Source organism: Rhinolophus sinicus, chromosome 18, assembly GCF_057876585.1.
Source record: "Rhinolophus sinicus isolate RSI-liver-muscle chromosome 18, RSI-T2T, whole genome shotgun sequence".
NCBI classification, from domain to species: domain Eukaryota; kingdom Metazoa; phylum Chordata; class Mammalia; order Chiroptera; family Rhinolophidae; genus Rhinolophus; species Rhinolophus sinicus.
The window spans coordinates 71,929,144-71,946,644 of NC_142518.1; the positions used below are offsets into that span (position 1 = coordinate 71,929,144).

General features: G+C 35.1%; 1 protein-coding gene across 1 annotated transcript in view; it reads left to right on the plus strand.

Annotated features, from left to right (window-relative positions):
* Window positions 1-4,440: 4,440 nt before the first annotated feature.
* RADX (RPA1 related single stranded DNA binding protein, X-linked) overlaps window positions 4,441-17,501 on the plus strand; it is a 60,978-nt gene continuing 47,917 nt past the window's right edge. Inside the window, exons 1-3 of the mRNA XM_019713863.3 lie at window positions 4,441-5,233; window positions 12,828-12,970; window positions 14,079-14,271. Of these exons, the coding sequence (XP_019569422.1) occupies window positions 4,591-5,233; window positions 12,828-12,970; window positions 14,079-14,271 (979 nt within the window). The 5' untranslated portion in view covers window positions 4,441-4,590. The remainder of the gene's footprint in view (window positions 5,234-12,827; window positions 12,971-14,078; window positions 14,272-17,501) is intronic.

Below are 17,501 nucleotides of genomic sequence, written 5' to 3' on the forward strand. Positions count from 1 at the left end.
CTGACCCTACAGAGCAGGATCTGCTTCAGCAGGGCTCTGGTGCCTGCCCAATCCACCCCTTGGGTGTATTGTGCTTGGAGGCAGCTCGGTGATGCCCCAGCTCATTTGGAAGCTGGCCAGTGGATGCACCAGCCCTAGGGCCACCTGGGAGGGGACCCACTGCATGTCAAGTTCAGCCACAGTCCATGCCTCACCCAGGGCCACCCAGCAGGAGCCACAAGGCAATCTGCAGATGGCTGCTGCCCGTACCATGCTTGGAAGTGCCTTGAGAGGCCAAGCCTCAAACCAAGGCTGGCTGTTGCTAGTGCTGAGCTTAGGGCTGCTCAGCCAGAAGTATGGTACATGCTCAAGACAGATGCTGCCTGTCTGGGTTCCATGAACCTTTGAGAGACCTTAGGAAATTCTGCAGCATGAACCAGGCAGTTTCTATGAAAATGCCACTGGAAGTGGCTTGGGTGTGTCTGAAAGTTGGGCAGGGTGGTATCTCAGAATCACTAAGGCATGGCAAATGAATGGCCTTAGCTAGCTTGATGGAGACTCAGATATGGCAGTTGCCTGCCTCTGCACACTGGGAGGGGAGGAGGGAGTCAACAAAAAACAATGGTCTCTGCCAGCTTCTCCATCCAGGAGAAAGCTGCCCCCCCAGTCCCTGTCCTGAGGCCAGATAACTCAATTCCCCACCATATATCCCTGCTGCCTCTCCTATTGCTGCTCTAATGCTGGAGCTCAGAGCTAGTAATTCCATTGGTGAGTAAGCTTGGCTTGGCCCCTTTAAGAGGAGCACGTGGGACTGCAGCCACCTCCATCTCACTCAGGCATAATCTCTGCCAGTTTTCACAACCAGAAATTATGGGGACTTCTCTCCCCAGCACTGGAACCCTGGGCTGCAGACGGGCTGGGACTCCTTGCTCCTCCAGGGGATCCACCACAACGAGATATCCCTCCCAATTTTTAATGGTCACAGTCGAGTGTGGAACCACCCTGTTCCCCATCTCATCTCTGTCCATCCTATCACTCTCAAGGTGGCTTCTTCTGCATATCCTTAGTTGTAGGGCTTTGGTTTAGCAAGATTTCAGGCAATTATCAATGATGGTTGTTTTGTAGTTTAATTGTAATTTTGATGTGGTTGTGAGAGAAGGTAAACACAGTGTTTACCTACTGCACCATCTTGACCAGAAGCCCCCGCCCCCACAAATTTGTATTTCTTAACCCTTCACCTTTTTCACCCAGCTCCCCAACCCCCAACCCCTCTTGCAACCATCAGTTTGTTCTCTGTATCTATGAGTTTGTTTCTGTTTTGTTTGTTTGTTTTGTTATTTAGATTCCACATATAATTGAGATTATATAGTATTTATCTTTCTCTAACACTGTCATCTTTAGATAAATAGCTTATTGGGGACCAACTTTCTGGCTCAGCTTTATTTCAGGTAAAGCAACCCAGTATACATACTGGTTTTCAGATTCCCAAAATGTCATCAAATTTTAGCCATATATTTCAACAAACAGAAATTCTTGAGAGGAGGAATATAAACATTGAAGCATGCTAAATACATCATATTAGGATGACACATTAAGATGAGTGGAAAGAAATTAATCTGTGGAATCCTGGAAATTTTCTGGAAGTCACCCTTTTTCTAATAATCAGGGAAACAGAGATCTAATAAATTGAAAATGTTCAAATCTAAAATCCAATCTCTTACAAATATATATATATATGTATATATATATATACATACATGTATATATATATATATACATACATACATACATATATATATATATATATATATATATATATATATATATATAGAGAGAGAGAGAGAGAGAGAGAGAGAGAGAGAGACTCAAAAGAAAAGCTAACACACTGAGACCTTTATGAAAAATAGCAGAATTTGAATGGACAGAAGAGAAGGGGGGAAATAGCATGAATGAATCATTCATTATGCATCTAATATGTGCTCAGGATAACCAAAAGCATTGGGGCAAATATGAGCATTCGTTTGACACACTGAGGAGTCCAGAACTACTGTTATGGTGAGCCTGTGTTAAGAGACTTTTGTTTATGCACATCCAACAAATAAAACATATTTGACATTTGATAGAAAGGTGACATAGTAACATCCTTAATTCCAACGAGGTGGTGGGGGGTGGTATTATAAACTATGTGGATCCATCCTTGTATATTGAGGCAATTTAGTTAATGAAATCATCAAGAGCAGCCTTAAAAAGGAAAGATGTTGGAAAAGGGCAGCACTGAGCGCGAGGTCGTAGTGTTCTGGTTGCCAGGCACCCACCCTCAGGCCCTCTTTTGTTACCTTGGTGATGCTGGAGAGCTTACCGAAATACTTTTTGAGATAGCATCTGAACTCTCCATATCCTTTTAGCACCAACTAATCATGCCACTTTTTTCCTCTTTCCCCAGATCTCTACCCACACTGTCATAATCTTATGAATTCGATGAACCTACAAGTGTACCTCCAATGTCCAACGTCCAAGGCCAGGGAATGACGCTGATTTGCAAACCCAAGACAAATAAATGAAAGGATAGTTAAATAAGTGAGAATATCAAACAAGGTTGTTCAAGTAAAAATAACCAAAATAAAAATAACCAAAACAAGGTTATTCAAATTAAAAATTATGTATTTAGGGGCTAATCCAGGATTTGTCCAACATTATGTCATGAAAAAAACATTGGCTTGATAATCAGGAGACCTGACTAGTAGTTCTGATGCTCTGTCACTTATTACTGGGTGATCTTGGTCATGTTAGTCCCCTTTTCTAGGCTTCAGTATAGATGATGTATTACAGAATTGTACACCTGAAATCTATGTAACTTTACTAACAATTGTCACCCCAATAAACTTTAATTAAAAAATAAAGACATTTTACATCACGACCCAGTATACACATATACATACCAACAAATCTGAAACAAAAATTTTATGAAGCCTTCCTCATCCTTGCATGTGCAATGCACTTTGACATGTTCTGCTTGATTCTTTTTCAGATTTTTGTTGGTAGTGACCCAGTAAAATGACTTCATGACTCTGTTAATGCCTCACAATTCATAATTTGAAGAACACTGAATTAGTGGGTACCTAATGGCTCCCTATAGTTCTAGCATTCTACGATTTTATGTTATGTCTTTATCTGCCTTTTAGAATAATAGTAACAATAGCTAGCACTTTTTGAACTTCTGCATTTCCTTCAAAATATCAAGCATTCTGCTGTCTCATAAAACTTACTCTAACTGTTCCCTCTGATACAAATGCCCTTTCAGAAGTTAACCACATACTCAATCCCTCAATTCCTGTAGGTTTCTGTTCAATCTCAATATAGATCCTTTCCCTAATTACACGCTATATAAAATATTAATTCCTGCCTTCTCCGCTCCCTTTCCCCTTATTATGTTTTTTGTCTCCATAGCAAGACTGTACCTGGCCCAGAGCAGATATTCAAGAAATATGTGTAGAATGAGTAAATTAGCTAAATATTAATAATGGCAATGAAAAGAAGCTTGATTAAAGGAGCCCGACTACTGTTAACCCCAACGGCCTACAACAGTGCTTGCCTCATAGTAGGAACTTCAGAATTAGTGAATAAATAATGATGAAATGGAGAGCAAAGGGAGATTAATATAATCTAAACAAATCTATAACCATTTTGAAATGGATTCTTACAGCAATTATTATATTCTGTGTACACTGGCACATCTGGGTACACATAACAAATGTTTTATTTTCAATTCTATTTTTATCAGCCTTTTTACTTTGCATTCATTCCATACACACTCCTTGTAGTTTAGAAATGCAGTTTCTGAAATTCTATATCCTATTTATGTTTAGCCAGGTATTGTATAAAACCTAAGTACATTTTAAGGAATCTAAAGACAGCTCTTCACCACGCGAGTTCTCTAATTTTCTGTTTTCATTAGCACTTAATCACCAATTCACCCATCCTGCACTCAATTATGCTAATGCTAATAGCAATCACAACTAACATTTATGGAGGACTTTTTGTGCTAGGGACTGTCCTGAAGGCTGTGCATATATTATCTTGTTTCCTTCACACTACAGGGGACCCATGTTATCACATTCATGTATATTAACCAACTCTAATTTACTTTCGTTGCTGGTTCAAGGCCAAAGCCACCCAAACCCTGAGCTATGATTACTTGCCACTTTCTAGCCACTTTCTCTTTTCCACAGCCTCTCGACACACTCCTTTCTAGAAGAGCCAAGAGCGCTCCTTCCCCTCCCCCTCCGTATGCTTTGGGAACCATGACAACCAAGGCTTTTCCCCCCTCTTCCTCCCCTAGCAATCCAGCGGGCACCAGGTCCGAGGACCTGCTACGTAACCACGTGTGTGATGCTTAGTAACCGCGCCTCAGAAGAGCGCCAACCCGGGGGCGGGGCGTGAGAGTTGATGAGCGCGCGCGGAAGGTCTTTGCAGTTGTGATAGGAGCGGCGCCTTTCCAGTCAGCCGGGGCAGAGTAGCGTTCGTCTCTCAAGCGCGCGGTTTCTTAGTCCCTCAGCTTCGGACTGGACAAACTAGCTTTTGGGTGGGAAGAGGGTACGCAATTTCCCCATAATGTCTGGTGAGTTAGACCAGCCTCAGGCCGGCCCCTCACATGCTGGGCCGGACCGGCGGAACCCTGAGAGAAATCGGGCAGCGGTCCCTGGAGGAGTGATCCGAAGGGCCAATGCCCAAGGGCCGAGGTCCTGGATCCAAAAGGTTCTTGAGCAAATAATGGACTCGCCTCTCCAGTGGGTCACCCCCTCGGAGGTGGTGCCTGTCGCTGTGCTGGCAGTCCAAAGGTACCTGTTAGAGGATGAGCCACGAGACACGATACCCAAACCTCCCCTTTACTGCTATGATGTGACGATCTCGGACGGGGTGTACCAGGAGAAGTGTTACCTGGACCCCAGTCTGAACTTTCTCGTATATAAAAATATCCTTAAAGTTGGCATAGAAATGAAAATTTTCAGAGTCTCTTGTCTTTACAACGAGAGAAGGCTAGGCCAGGGGATCCTATGCATGGATAACGTCCACTGTGGGGAGACCTTGGAAACTATTTCTTTAGAAACTCCCTTCAGAAATAGTGCGCATGAGGAGATACCGGAGAGGCCTTTAAGGGGCGGGAAAAGTCATTACCTAGCCCTGTGGAATAATGAAGATCCGTATGGAGATATCTGGTTAACCAACAAGCAACCTGAGGAACACAATTTTAACAGTAAGTAATTGGAGGGAACGACTGAGAGATTAAAAAATAGTTTTCGAGAGCTTGCGTTATTGGGAAAGGAAACGAAGGTGCTTTGGTATTGTTCATTGGGAGTGATAGTAGACAAAATTTTTTCACGAGTGACGGAGAGATGGTCCCTTAATAAAATTTGCACGGCTTGTGTCTTGCTTTGATTGTGTAAGTAGCAGCTCAGGAAGTCTCAGAATACATCTTAAATTTAATCTGGCAAACACACTGGTGTCGCGGTTATTATTCCTCATGTGTTCATTACATGTTTGACTTAAGTGAAATTAATCTTAATGGCATTCCCATTCCAATTGTGGAAATAGTACTTTCTGTGTTAGTTGGAAAGTGTATAGGTTTGAATTTGGTGTAAAAGTTGTAAATATTTGTGGTTTTGCATATTTTAACCTTCCAAAAAAGGATGTTCTGTGATTTATTCCTTAATAATTTACATTAATGAAACGCCATTTGTATGTCTTTGAGTGTAGCTGTTACGTAAATATGGCTTTTAGAACGGGTGATTTTTTGGGGAAGACTTGGAATTCTCATTTTTAACATGCAATACTGACCAGAGAAGTTCAGTTCTTTTGTATCAGAAGTAGGAAGTTAACCAGAAAATGCCAGCTCATCATCAGCAACTGCTCTCAAATATATTTTATCCGTAAGAGATGGAAGTAAGGGGAATGATAGCACTATAAGCATGCACGTGTATGGAATGGGGAAGACATAAAATGCAAAAAATAAAGCGAAAGTACTGGAGGGGGAAAGATGATAATTTTCTACGTTGACTGCTTTTCAGGGTTTTGTTTTGTTTTGTTTAATATTGCAGTCATAATACTAGACCATAGATAATCTTACTAGGATGTGTAAGAGCAACAAACTTGAGAGTGAAAAGATAACTGCGTCAAAAACGTGCAATTAAACTAATATCCAGTTATAAAGGAAAAAAGATGTTCTAGAAACGTGTAACCAAGGATGATTTAAATAACTTAAGCTTTAAAAGCAAGATAGTAATTTCAGGGATGAAATAATGGAATAATATTTTTTAATTTCAAGCGTGGAATAAGGCAACAGTGCATCACTATTCTGTTGATTATTTTTATTTTTAGAATTGAATATATAAATGAAAATTTGGTGCTCTAGAAGAAGAATTAAAAGGGGAATACTAATTTGTAAAAATATATTTTACTTTTCTGGTTGTGAAAGTAATATCTATTCATTATTGAAACCATACTTTTATTACAAAAGGCAATGTCCATGTGCTAAAAATCCAAAAGTTTAAAAAAGTATGTTGTATTAAAAATGTAAGACCCAAGTATAGTAAAATTTTGATGACAAAATCTAGAAGTGGGTATACTGGTATTCACTCAGGATTGCTCAGTGTTTGAAATTTTTAATAAAATGTTGGGGTGGAGTGAAAGACTCCTTTCCCTCCTCTTATGCCTTCAGTTGTCTTCTCAAAACTCCAAACTGTCATCCATTTGGTGTGTATCTTTGAAAAAAAACAAAAAAAGAATTATATGGTGTTGTGTGATTTGCTATTTCCACTTGTCTTAAGCATCTTTAATGTACATCTGTTCATACACTCTTCCATGGTACGGATGTACAATGATTTATATAATCATTCCCTTGTGAATAGGTAATTTGTAATTTTAGGCAGTTATTGTTTTTTCTGTTTTAGATTCAGGGCTGAAGCTCATTAGGGTATACACATATACACTATGTTTAAGCATTTCTGTTGAATGGATGGATTCCTAGAAGTGTAATTGCTAGTTTAAAGTATCTGACTTTTTTAATGTGACGGATATTGACAAATCATTTTCTGAAAAGGTTGTACTAATTTACATTCCAATGAATATATGTATAGATATAGATAGGCTATCTATCTATCTATCTATCTATCTATCTATCTATCTATCTATCCATTTTCTCATATTGTACTATATTTAAATTATAGCTTGTTACATTTCCTAACTAATTTATAGGATTTCTTTACTAATGGGTTTTAAGTTTTTGTATGCCATATATTGTAAATTATTTTCGTATACTCTGTCCCTTTTCTCTTATCTTTGTTTATAGTACATTTTTGTGCTTTTAAAACTTTTAAGGTATAATGTGTATACAGCAAAGTAACAAAGTCTTAAAAATACAGCTTGATACATTTTTCATATGTATATATATGTATATATTTATCTATCTATCATCTATCTAACCATCCCGCTAGATCAAGGCATAGAATATTTCATGCACCCCAAAACGCTCCCTCATGCATTCTCCTGGTCAGTATCCGACTCTGAAGGTAACCAATATTGTGATTTCAAAGATGACTTTTTAAAATGGAAGTCACATTATGCCACTCGCCCATTTGAATCTCTCCAGTGGCTCCCCACTGCACCTAGAGGACAATCCAGACCTCCTACTGGGGTCCACAGGGCCCTATGTCTGTAAGAGCCAGATAGTAAATCTTTTTGTCTTTGACAGCTACATGTGTCTCTGTCACACCTATTCAACTCTGCCATTGTATTGCAAAAGCAGCCAAAGACAATATTTAAATGAATGGATTTAGCTGTGTTAAGATAGAACTTTATTTACAAAAGAGATAGCAAGCCAGATTTGGCTCATGGGCCATGGTTTGCAGACCCCTGCCCTATATAATCCCCTTACTCACCTCTCTAACCTCATCTCTAACCTCTCTGCTCCATTTTGCCTCAGCAATACCAGACTTCTTTTTGATCCTCAAACCTCCAAGTTCTTCCCTGCCTCAGGTACTTTGCTCCAGCTATTTCCTCTTTCTGGAAAGTTCCTCCCCATCCTCAGGATTCAACTCAAATATATAAAAAAATATTACAAAAGAACTATTTAAATATGTATTCCCTACCCACTTATTATTATTACATCACAGTGCACATACCCTTCACAGAATTGATAATACTCTGAAATTATTTTGTTTGTTTTCTTCCTCTTCCCACTAGTTTATAAGATCCATGAGGGCAAAGACTCTGGTTTTTTACTGTTGTGAGCCACTTTCCCTATACCTAGAACAATGTCTGGCACACAGTAGGCATTCAGTAAGTGTTTATTGAATTAAAAAAATGAATGAAATAAGTTACATTAATGGATTTTCTAATGTTGAACCACTTTTGTATCTCTACTTGGTCATGGTTGTTATTTTTATATCTGTATATTCAAGTTAATTTGGTTATTAAATTTTGTTATTTTTTGGGGGGAAGTATTTCAGTCCAATTTTGATATCAGATTAATGACTATTAGCCTAGTAGAATGAATTGGGAAGCTTGCTCATTCTTCTCTGTCTACAGAAATCATGTGTTCATTGAAGGTTTGGTAGAATTAACCCCCGAAAGTATTTGAATCTGGGGCCTTGGGCCAGGATTGGGGGTTGGAAGAATGACTCCTTATTAATTTCTTGTAGAAAACGTAATGAATCCGATTATGCTATTTGAGTCCAGTTGTGCTGTTTTTGAGAATTTATATTTCACTAGGAAATCTCATTTCACTTAGATTCCAATGTTGTATACAGCAGTCTAGTCTTTAATCTGTCTTATTAGTTATATCCCCTTTTACATTCTTGATTTTTTTTGTGTTCACCTTCTTTCATGATTAGCCTTGCCAGAAGTTTGTCTATTTTATTGGTATTAAAAAAAGGACCCTTGGCTTTACTAATTGAGAAGTCTATAGTGGCGAGAAATTTTCTACTTCATTTCTATCATCTTTGATTCCTTTACTTCCTTTGTTCATTATGTTTTTGTGCTACCTTCTTGAGTGGAATGTGTGGTTCATTTATTTACTTGTTTATCTCTTCTAAAAGCTTTTAAAATTCTGAAATTTCCCATGGGTACTGCTTTGGCTGCATCCCCCCAGGTTTTCAAGTGTAGAGATTTTATTGTTACTCGTTAGTCATATTTTATAATTTTAAATTTGAGTTCCTATTTAACCCCCAGACATTTAGAAAGAGCTTACTTATTAGATATGAAGTTCCTTATTATATCAAGTTTTTAAATTTTAATGAAAATATTTCATATCCTTATTTTTAATCTATTTTATTTGCCCATTTCTCTGAGAGAAATATTGGTGTCTCTTTATGATGCTGGTTTTGTTCATTTCTCCTTATATGTCTAAATGTTTTTGATTTAGCTGTTGCTATAAATGTATAACATTTTATAAGATATTAGTATCTTATTGGTGGATTTTACTCATTATCAATATGGAATTTCTCTGTCTCTTTTTGCCTTGAATTATATCTTGTCTGATGGTAGTCTTTACCGTTTTTTGCTGGTTTTTAGTTAGCGTTTAGAGCAATGGTTCTTAAACGTGAGTGGGCATCCATATCACCTCAAAAATTATTTAAAATGCAGATTTCTGGGCCCCACCACCAGTTTCTGATTCAGTAGGTCTGTGATAGGGCCCTAGAATTTACATCGCTAACAAGTTACTGGTGGTAATGATGCAGCTGGAGCAAAGGCCACACTCTGAGAATCACTGACCTAGTGTATGTATCTTTTTTCATCCCTTTATTTCTATTTTATGTTAGTTTTGTCTCTTTTAAGAAACCAAAATTTTGCTTTTTGACACAAACCAGTTATTTATTTTTCTTTTAGGAAGTGAATTTAATACAATTAAATTTAATGTGTTTATGATGTTTGTACCTGATCTTGCAATCCTACTTTATATTTACTATATGTCATGGTTTTTTAAAGCTTTTGCAGGATTTAAATATTTTTTCTCTAGAGCTTTAGAAGTTATACATTATATTTGTATTCTCTTAGTGGTTACTCTTAACTTTTTAACAAAATTATTTAAACTTGCATTTTTGTGTCAATCTCTAGAATTATTCAGAATTTATAACATCCCCCTCCTGATTAAGACAGGATGTTTAGGAATCTGCTTGGTCATGATGAAATGTGGCATACTGGTATATAAAAATTATAAGTACTTTATTTAAAAGTTGTGCCGTCACAAATGATTTGGGTTTATAGTTTTATGTACTATTTCTGTCATGTTTTTTTATGATTTATCTAAGTTTGTAAAATGAATTGGTACAATTTCTGTATTTTACTGTGTATTAGGACAACTTATAGTTAAGGGAAAGAGCTATTCTTTAAAAGTTGTTAGAATTTTCTTATAAAACTATGTGAACCTGGGGCATTTTTGGATGTCATTATTTGTGAACTTTTTCATTTTCGACCATGGTTATTGGTCTATTCCAGTTCTCTTCTGCTTCTTAAAGCAATATTAATAATTAGTATTTTCCTAGAGGATTATAAAATATATAATCCAACGAAATACATTGATATTTTCAAGTTTTTCTATGTTTATAGTTGATCACATTTTAAACATTATATTTTTGTTTTCTTTCTTCACGATTACACTTGTCAAAGGTCTACCTTTTAATTCCGTTTTCCAGGGAATTGGATTTACTGGTTCTACTGCTTTCTAATTTTTTTCAGCTCTTACCTTTATTCCTTTTCGCATTCCTTAGGTTTATTCTTTTGCAACTTTTTTTTTCCAGTATGTAGTTCAAGGATCACGAAGACCTTTTCAGGGGATTCACATCAATACTATTTTCATAATAACAATACTAAGGCTTTATTTAACTTTTTTCACTCTCATTCTCTCAAAAGTATATAGTGGAGTTTTCCAGAGGCTACTTGACATATGACATTGAAACCAACAGAATGACCAAGAAAATATGAGTATCCAGCCGTCTTCTAGTAAGCTAGAGACTAAAGAGATTTGCCAAAATGTATAACAATGCCATTCTTCTCAATACATTTTTTTCTTTTGGAAAAACAGTCATTTTTTTTAAAATACATGTTTATGTTATACATAATAGGTTATTGTTATTTTAAGGGGATTAATGAAACATTTTTATTTCTTAGTTTTACTTTACAATATGGTAAATATTGATAGATATTACTCATGTAAGCAAAAGCTTTTGAGGTCTTCAATAATTTTTAAGAATATAAAGGGGTTCTTAGACCAAAAAGTTTGAGAATCACTGTTCTATTGCTTATTATCTTTTTATATTGAATATCTAGTTTATTTATTTTCATTCTTTTGATAATGAATACACTTATTTCTATGAATTTAAACATTCTTCATTGTCTATGTATAGTCTATAATTTCTTTTTGGATTTGAGAGATATGTATGTTCTATAAAGTTTGTGAGTTAAAAACCTAAACTGGGAAAATGTTAACCAGCCACATGTCTGATCAAACTAACTCTCTAGACCCAATTATAACAGAAATAGTGGCTCTTAGAACTCTGGTGTTGCAAAACCATGTATCTCTTGAATTTTTTCCAGCCAGTAAGGGAGGTGTATGTGCCTTCATTGGTCAAGAGTGTTCCACATACCCTCCAGATAATTCAGAGCTGATCCACGATTTGACCATTTTAAAAAGAAAATCACTTAATTATATCAGATCAGATATTAGGACCTGTGATCCTGGGCTAGTAATGCACTGGAAGAATCTGGAAGGAGAATTACACTAGATATCCTAATACTAAAAATAATGGGTTTTTTTAATGGTACAGGTAGGATGATAAAATACCATTTAAACTCTTATTAAAAAGAAATTACAAGTATGGTTTTTGTGCCATAATGTTGAATAGGTGATACATTATGTAAATAAAAATGGAAGTGGAAGATGCCTTAGCGAAACAAATATTGGAACAAACAAAAATTCAGGTGTTAAAAGTTGGGACTGTGGTCTATGTGAGAGCAAAATGTGGAGAGAATTTCAGGTGGAACGCTTCTTAACCCAAGGAAGAATAAAATCAGAAATACAAGTTAATCTTTTAAAGATGGTGAATAGCTTTTAAGCAGTTCTTGTACTTGCTAGCAGGCTTGGAGATTAAAACATTTCAAAGTAAATTATATGGCATATAAGTGCTATATAGAAAAATAAAATGGGATGTGAGAAAAGTAAAGGAATCAGTTTTCAATAGGAATGTTAAGGATAACATCACTGGGAAGGTGACCTTTGAGCAAAACTTGGAGAGGAGGAAGGAAGTCACTTGGGTATCTCAGAGGAAGACATTCCAGACAGAGAGGGTAGCAAGGGCAAAGACCCTGATACAGGACCATGTCTGGCATTCTTGGGAAAGATACAACTTACATATATGAGACTAAGGTGAGGGAAATACAGAAATGTATCATAAAGCAATTCTATAAGTTAGATACGTGAAGGCTTAGTAGTAGGAAAATAATCCATGGCATTGAGTGTTTTCCACAAAAAGGGAGGTGAGTTTAGATGCAAGTCTTCTAGAAAGTAATTACACAGTTTAACAGGGTGGAGGGCATTCTAGATGGAACAATGTGTTAGTTAATATAGGTATTTATCTATGTTCCAGGCACATAGTAAGTCATATATATTACCTATTATTATTAGGCATAGTGTGTATTACTAAGTTTGGTATGCGAGAAGAAATAAAACTGGCTTAGCTGGTGAAAAGGTGTTACTTCGGGTATGATCTGGCTACTATTTTTAACCATTAAAATAGAATTTTGATATTACCAGGACATACTAAGGAATATATATTTTTTTCTATTTTGTATTCTAGATACCAAAATAATTTCCCTTTCTCACCTTGAAATGACCTGGAATAACAGAAGGAATTTTCCTGCATTGCTTGTGAGAATCTTGCATAAATCAAGATTGCGATATTATGGAAAACCTGATAAAAACATGATTGAGCCATACCAGGTATAAGTAATGATAAAATGTTATATTATTATATGTTAATTTAACAGTAATAGATTATAACTTACAGACATGACTCCATATGAGGATAATTTATGTTTAAATAGCATTTATATGTTCAATTTAATTCTTTCTGTATTGGTAACTTTTAACTACCTGATCCAGCTGGTCTCCTTCACACCTTTCTATATATCTTCAACGTTTTCTTCTCTACTGTGCTTTGTAAACCAGCATATAAACGTATTCTAGTCTTCCATTTTAATAGAGGAAAATAAATATCCTTTGACTTCAGGACTCCTTTTCCTCTCTTCTCTTCAGGCAAGCTCCTTGAAGAAGTAGTCTACACTAGATGTTTTCACTTTCTTGCCTCCCATTTACTCCTCAGCATAATTAGTTTGGTGTTTTTCTTCAACTGGTCACTCACTAGAGACCTTCTAATTGTCAAATCTATCTGACACCTTTCTGTTGTCTTGACTCTATGTGCCATATAATGCTGATGAGAAATTTCTTGATTTCTGTCTTTTTTTTACTTTACGTTTTACTGTATTTTCACGTGTTATCAATAATTATTTTGGGTTTTTTATTAAGTTTTTATTATAAATGTTATGTACTCTTTTAGGGTATTTGGAAAATGTGGAAAGCTATATAAACAAGGCTCATAAATAGTATCACCCCAAATCATATCAATCAGAGAGAGCCACTGTTAACATTATAGTGGTTTTATTCTCTTTTTTTGTGTATATATCAAATATCTACAACATTTATCATATATGTGTATATATCTATATCACATTGTATATATCACATCCATCTGTATATGTATGCATGTCATATTTCATATGACTATGTATGTCATGTATTAAGTTATCTTATAAACTGGCAATAATATAGTACATAAAATTTTGTATCACTTAACATTTTCTTCAGTATTTTCTCATATCACTAAAAATTCTTCATTCATAACTTTTCATAGTTATAGATTCTGTCATACAATATCAGAAATTATTTAGTCATTCCACTGTAGTTTTACTTCCTCATTCTTAAAATTTTAACATCCTGTAGATAAAAGTAACAAATATGCATGTATTTTTACTTTTTTTTTTTTTTTTAGACCTTTTTGGAAGTTGCTGACAGTTCAGGCACGGTGTCAGTGATTATGTGGAATGCCCTGTGTCCTGAGTGGTATAAAAGTTTGCAGGTTGGCTTAGTTCTTCTGCTTCAAGATTACTCTGTTAAAAAGAGTTATCCATTGAGGTTGCGGCCTCTCCCTGTGGATCCACAGATCAAACTAATTTCTACAATGGGTTAAGTATTCAATGTATTTTTTGTTTTATGGCTATTTTGTTTGTCTACATTTACAAAATACCATATCAGCCAAAGACTCTTAAAAATCACTGAAGCTGACTTAAGTTAATATATTGATATTGGTTCATCAATTGTTACAAACGTATTACTCCAACGCAAGATGTCAGTAATAGGAGAAACTGTTGGGGGTGGACAGGGAGTATGTGGGAACTCTATACTTTCTGTTCAAATTTTCTATAAACCTAAACTGCTCTAAAAAATAAAGTCTATTTATCTAAATAAAAAGGGGGCACAAGAAAAAATTTGGGGGTGGATATGTTGATTGTCTTGGTTGTGGTGATGGTTTCGTGAGTGACATGTTAAAACATTAAAAACTATACACTTTAAAAAAATTACTGAAGCTGTTAGAACCTGATAAACCTTTAAATTCCTGTATCTATAACATTTTCAAGCACTCAATGAATGTACTTATTTATTATTGCATGTATTAAGAAAGGTTATCTGAGATATTTATTTTCGATTAATGAATGAGCTCCATTTGAGGTACGCTTATTTTTATTATTTTTTATTTTTGTATTATAATATTAAGTTAATGACTTAAGTATAGTTTTCTGTTACTACGAGCTAGTATTCTTTCTTTTTTTTAAATTAAAGTTTATTGGGGTGACAATTGTTAGTAAAGTTACATAGGTTTCAGGTGTATAATTCTTTAATACATCATCTACATATCACATTGTGTGTTCACCATCCAGAGTCAGTTCTCCTTCCTTCACCATATATTTGACCTCTTTGACCCTCATCTACTACCCCTCTCCTCCTTACCTTCTGGTAACCACTAAATTATTGTCTGTGTCTATGAGTTTTTGTTTCTTCATTTGTCTTGTTCCTTTGTTTTCAGTTTTATATACCACATATCAGTGAAATGATATGGTTCTCGACTTTTTCTGTCTGACATAGTTTGCTTAGCATAATAATCTCAAGATCCATCCATGTTGTCGCAAATGACACTATTTCATCTTATGGCAGAATAGTATTCCATTGTATATATATACCACATCTACTACAAGCTATTATTCAAAAGGGCTTTTTTCTCATTTTATTTTTAAATAATTTCAAACTTACATAAAAGTTAAAAGAGCAGTGTAAATAACTCCTATATACCCTTCATACAGATTCAGCCATTGTTAACATTTAACTTTGCTTTACATCTATCTCTATCTATCTATCTGGCTATCTGTCTATCTGTCTATCTATCTATCATCTATCTATCTCTTTATTTTGTCCTCTGAACCATTTGACAGTAAGTGGCAGCCGTCATGCATACCCCTTTACCTCTAAACACTTCAATAATATTTCAGTCTCTGTTTCCCGAGAACAAGAACATTCTAGCACGTAATCACAGTACAGTCATCAAAATGAGAAAATTTTTAATTAAGACAATACTGTTATCTAACCTATAGCCAATATTCAAATGTTGCCATTTGATGCAATCTTGAAAGGACTCTTCCTAATTAGTATTGAAATAAAAATTGTGACATCTTGGCATCATCCTAAATATTTTGGAAGCATTAAAATTAACATAAGGGGGGTGGGGGGGGAGGTGAGGGTAAGGGGGATCGAATATATGGTGATGGAAGAACTGACTCTGGGTGATGAACATACAATGGGATTTATAGATGATGTAATACAGAATTGTACACCTGAAATCTATGTAATTTTACTAACAATTGTCACCCCAATAAATTTAATTTAAAAAAAAAAAAAGAAAAGAAAAAAAAATTAACATATTAATTGATTGCTTTAAGACATGGATATATTTTTTTTTTCATTTCCATTTTTCAAAATGGTAAATCTGTCACTCAACAAGTTTAAGTATTGTTTTGGGCTTATAATAGTTTTATACTGGACCCATATTTCTATGTATTCTAAATTCCCTAGCTAATCCATTGAGCATAATTGCTTAGAGAATATTCAGATAACATAGTCTTTGTTCATTGTTTCCTGAAATATATGTGTATTTTGGAAAACCTCGCTTTATTAAAACCTTCAACATTTGGTAGACATCAATCACATCTTGCTAGATGAACAAGTCATTACCTAGATAGTTAGGTAAAATTTATCCATTGATCTCATTACTGTTTATTTATAGAAAGGTAGGAAATTAAACTGATATTGATGTTGGGACTTATTTGAACAAATATAGTAAAAGTTGGCAAAAGGAAGTTAATTCACAACACATATTATTATGTCTACCAACTTATAACTTCTTTTCCATGACCAAGCATATCCAAGTAATAAAATTGCTTTAGTAAAAATTGAGACATCCATTGTCAGTAACAGATAAGGCAAATGACTTTGTTGATGTCACGTAATAAATCACTGACATAATGGAAATCAAAACCTGGTTTTTCTGATGCCTAATGTAGTGTTCTTTCTACTAGATACACTCTTTTCTGGTATAAAGATAATTAATTTGAATGACAGTTTTTACATGGCTGTGGGCAAATCTAGAAATGTGTCTGGTACTAATAGCTGCTTCTAAACCTTAAAAACATGATGATGGAAATAGAACTGACTCTGGGTGGTGAACACACAATGCAATGTATAGATGATATATTATAGCAATGTACACTTGAAACCTACATAATTTTACTAACTAATGTCACCCCAATAAATTTAATAAATAGTAAAACAGAACAAAGCAAAAGGAAAAAAAAAACATATGGAAAGTGGAAAAATAGACACCATGTGGTCAGAAGATAAACAGCCACTAAAACTTAACAGGAATAAAAAAAAAACTTAAAAGGAATCAAGAAGTATGTTATCTCTGCTATATAGGATTATACAGCCAGACTTTCATAATGGAAGCGCTCTAAGATATGACAGGTTATTTGTACTTTCAAATAAATAATTGCAAATATAAAAAAATATTTTTAAAAATAAGAGCCTTGATGAGAATATATTGAAAATATCCTGTTTAGTGTTTAAAACAATTTTACTTCTTATCAGTGTTAGCATCAGTCGCTATTATATAACTTTTAGATGAGTAATAGTATGTATTCCCTCTTTATCAGAGGTCAGCTAGCTATTTCTGTAAAGAGCCAGAGAGTAAATATTATAGCCTGTGCAGGCAATATGATCTCTTTCACAACTACTCAGTCCTGCCTTTCTAGAGTGAAAGCAGCCAGAAATGATATAAAAATGAAAGGACATGGTTGTGTTACAGTAA